The sequence below is a fragment of the Vicia villosa genome, unplaced genomic scaffold, assembly GCF_029867415.1.
Source record: "Vicia villosa cultivar HV-30 ecotype Madison, WI unplaced genomic scaffold, Vvil1.0 ctg.001170F_1_1_3, whole genome shotgun sequence".
Classification (NCBI taxonomy): domain Eukaryota; kingdom Viridiplantae; phylum Streptophyta; class Magnoliopsida; order Fabales; family Fabaceae; genus Vicia; species Vicia villosa.
Window position 1 is genome coordinate 114,655 of NW_026705516.1, and position 4,296 is coordinate 118,950.

General features: G+C 32.1%; 1 protein-coding gene across 1 annotated transcript; it reads right to left on the bottom strand.

Moving 5' to 3' along the window:
- Nucleotides 1–1,109: 1,109 nt before the first annotated feature.
- On the bottom strand, nt 1,110–1,862 carry LOC131633752 (ethylene-responsive transcription factor ERF018-like). Its single transcript, XM_058904441.1, has one exon. It carries the CDS (start codon nt 1,860–1,862, stop codon nt 1,110–1,112), a length of 753 nt encoding a protein of 250 aa, XP_058760424.1.
- Nucleotides 1,863–4,296: the final 2,434 nt, after the last annotated feature.

Here is a 4,296-nt window from a genome sequence, read left to right on the forward strand (position 1 = left end):
AATTATAACTACAAAAATATTTATCTTCTTTGAAATTACAAATTAGTTTATAATCTTCGATTTAATTATATTTAAATATAGAGAAATTCTATTTATTTGTGATAAATATCTTATAAAATAATATTTAATTATAATTTAACTATAATAAATTTAAGATTTTGTAGAATTAATAGTTTATTTTACACGTTTTTACAACTCTTATTTTTAATACTATTTTTTTTTAATAAAACCAAAGAGTGAGAAATGATTACAGTGACACAAGAGAGAGAAAGACTTTAGGGATTTATATATTTATTTTTTAATATACTCTTAAAATTAAAAAGAATTTTAAAAAATTAAAATAATATTTTAATATGAGTTTAATGGTAGTGCACTTTCACTTTAAAAAGGTATTACACAGACATCTAATTAGATTATTTTAAAGTGTCAAATCATTTCAATATTTTAAAATTTACAAGCTAACTTGGTAAGATACATGATTGTCATTGGTTGACAGTGTAAAAGTAATTTACACTGTCAGTGCACATCTCCTTTTCCTATTACTCCCTCCGTTTTTTATTATAAGTCGTTTTAGACTTTTCACACAGTTTAAGAAAAATAATAATTGTTGTATGAAAATGAGAAATTATGAAGGTTTTTACAAAATTATCCTTCATTAATGACATATGGAAAATAAATTTATATAATTGAAATTCATTGGAATTGTAAAACGACTTATATTTAAATACAAATTTTTTTTCCAAAACGTTATAATAAAAAACGGAGGGAGTATTATACAATATTTTTATTTTTATTTAAATAGTTTTAAAATATTAAATATATATCAAAATCTCTTATTAATATATTTTAAAAAAAAAAACATTAGTTGGTAGGATGTGATAGTGAATGTAATAGATAGATATAGATATATACATATGACAACAAAAAAACGGGACACTTGTTATTGTATATATTTATAAATGTGTGAGGGGTCTAAGATTGACCAATCAGCCATTGCTAGTTTATTGCTATTAACTCGGAAAAGAAAGAAAAAAAACAACTCTATAAATAATAATCCATGCCATGGTAGCAAAAAATCCAAGAAAGACTGAAAATTAATTAGTTATAATTCAGAAGTTCCAGCTCCAAAGGAATGATTGATGAGAAAAAGGGTCATCATAAACATCATTATCACCTTCAACTTCTACTAATTCCTTCTGATTAGTATTATTATCCTCAAAAAGTGGCGGTAAAGTGTAATACAATAACTCATCCGAATGCATCTTTTCTAAATCAGAATAGAAAAAATCATCATAATTTTCAGAACTAACTAAATTAGGATCATTGCTTGAACCATGTTCTTCTAACATGTTCAAAAATGTCCAATCAATCGTGTTCCCACTATCATGCATAGTAGTACTAGTAGAAGACGAAGAGCCAATAATTTCACCCACAATATTGGATTGATCTGTATTATTATTTCCATTATTATGATTATTATTATTATCAATAACAATTGGTGGATTTTTGTTGGCAAAGTTAGCAGCAATCTCTCGAATCTGTTGTGGATCGTTAGAAACTGCAGTGTTTTCCAAATGAAAAGGTGAATCAGAGAAATTGAAAGTTGCATGACGACCACGAAGACAGTAAAGTGCAGCGTCGAATGCTCTTGCTGCTTTTTCTGGTGAATCGTATGATCCTAACCAGATTCTGTCACGGCTATTGGGTAGCCTTATTTCACATACCCATTTTCCCCACTTCCTCTTTCTCACACCTCTATACATTTTCTTGTTGTTATCATCATTATATGTTGACGATGATGATGATGATGATGATGCTAGGGTTTTAGTTTGAGCAGTGATGATTTCATGATGATGATCCATTTGTAGTATAGTAGTTATACACTTGCTAGCTTGCATTCATGTAATAATTATAAAAATAAATTGTGGATATATATAGATAATCTGAATTAAGAATTTGTATTATGGTAATTAGTTATAAAGAAACATGCATGAATAGGTGTGAATAAATGGAATTTGAATTTGAATAAGGTATAAGCGTGTTGATCGAATTGAGCGTATAAGAAGAGTGTATGGTAGTAAATGGACTTGTGCTCCTAAAGTCGCACACAGGAAGGTAGGTCCAAAATTTTACACCCCAACTCATAGCAATATGTGCCATTTACTTCTTATCATCACCAAACAACAAAAGTGACGTTTCTGTATTTTTCATAAATACGATCTCATAATATTTCTGTTTTTATTTAGTGTGTATGAATTTTACTATAAAATGAAAGAAAGAAATAGAGCACATGGAGAAAACTGTTTGTAGGAGGACGTTGACAACAAATGAATACAGTATCATCATAATCATGGTTGCATCTCTTCTTTTGTGAATTTTTATAGTGCTGCTGGTGGACCACAAAGGTAATGTATGTGCCTCCCACCGTGTCCTTGTCACTAAATTATCTCACTCTCTATGCATCATTTATCTCTAGGACACTACATGTCTCAATGTTAATAGCGGCGACATTGTCAACCTTTAACTTTTCTTAAAATAACTTATCACAAAATAAATGGCTAGGGTTAATAGTATGGTTTCATGCCTAACTTTCAATAGATATTAGCATGTTCGGATTCGAATATTGTTCCGTTCGGGAATCAGAAATGATTAGAGGTAGACAATTGTTGATCTTGACGTTGGCTCCGATCTTCTTTACGGCGGCGTGGAGTGGACCTTCATGATTAACACTCCAACGCCGAAGTCAGTTCAAAACTCAAGACGAATAAAGTGAAATTGGAGATCATATATTTTGTACCTTCTCATAGTGTATGAACTGTTTTTATATGTTAGGTCGAGAAGAGTGGGCTTTCGATCCAGACCAAAACAGTTGTTCCTAAGGCTTTGTCGAGTACTGAAAGAGTCGGGATAAGCCTTAAGTATCATTGAATGGACTCCATGTCGTAGTCCGATGTGAGAAAATTGAATCATTTGGGATCAATTTTAAAAAAGTAATGGGGAATAGGCGCATTTAATGTGGTGCTATCATTGAGATGCATCATTGAAGGAGTGAAAAACACTTAGAAATGGGGGATTGAATAAGTGTAACTTCAAAAACTTGAATGATAAAAACAATGAACACAATTATTTTTATCCTGGTTCGTTGTTAACCAAACTACTCCAGTCCACCCCCTTAGAGTGATTTACCTCAACTGAGGATTTAATCCACTAATCCAACTGATTACAATGGTTTTCCACTTAGATAACTTCTAAGTCTTCTAGAGCCTACAGATCACAACTTGATCACTCTAGGAATCCTTTTACAGTCAATGTAAAAATAACGTTTACAAGAGTATGTTTTGCTTCTAATAAAGCTGTAATCACAACTGTGATATTTCTCTTAAGTTATAAGCTTAACACTCACTAAAATATTACAAGAGTTTGTGAGGTTGAAGATGAAGTTCGTGAGCTTTTGAATTTGACAGCGTTTCAGTATTTTGCACAAGTGTTCTACTTTGCTTCTGATCAGAACTTCTATTTATAGGCCTTGAGAGAAGATGACCGTTGGGGTGCATTTAATGCTATGCGTGTAAAGTACAATGCTGCATTTAATGTTTCACACTTTTGTCAACTACCTTGAGCCATGCTTTCGCTACTTTTACTGACTTTGCCTTCTGTAGCTTCTAACGTTCCTTTTGTCAGTCAGAGATTAAACTAAGTAGCCTGTCATCTTGTACTTTCTTCTGAACTCAGATTTGTAGATAGACAGTGTTTGAATATCAGAGTCAATCAGCTTGGTGCAGAGCATCTTCTTGTCTTCTGACTTTGAAGCGCTTTGAGCGTGATACCATCAGAGCTTCAGAGCTTCTGCTTCTGACTTCATGTTTGTCTGATGCTTCATAGTTCATGTTCTGATTCTGCTTGACCATCTTCTGATGTCTTGCCAGAGCATGTTCTGATGTAGCCATCCAGAACCTTCTGAGTCAGTGCTTGTGAGTGCTGCTTTGTGCATACTCTTTATATATTTCCTGAAATGGAAAATGCAAAGGATTAGAGTACCACATTGTCTTATACAAAATTCATATATAATGTTATCATCAAAACATAGAATATTGATCAGAACAAATCTTATTCTAACAATGACTCATACTTGCATGTGTTATGACATGACCAGTTAGGTTGTGGTGTAGTTCATAAAGTGCATAAGTGCGCTTGAGTTTGGCGTGTTTCCATGAGTGGGATTCTGGTTGTTGATCTTGTGGCCTCTATTCATAGTTGGTCTTGATCCTTAGACTGTCATTGCTTATAAATAGAGTG

Excerpts from the sequence above, each read along its gene's own strand:
- LOC131633752 (XM_058904441.1), bottom strand. The coding sequence starts at position 1,862 with ATGGATCATCATCATGAAATCATCACTGCTCAAACTAAAACCCTAGCA.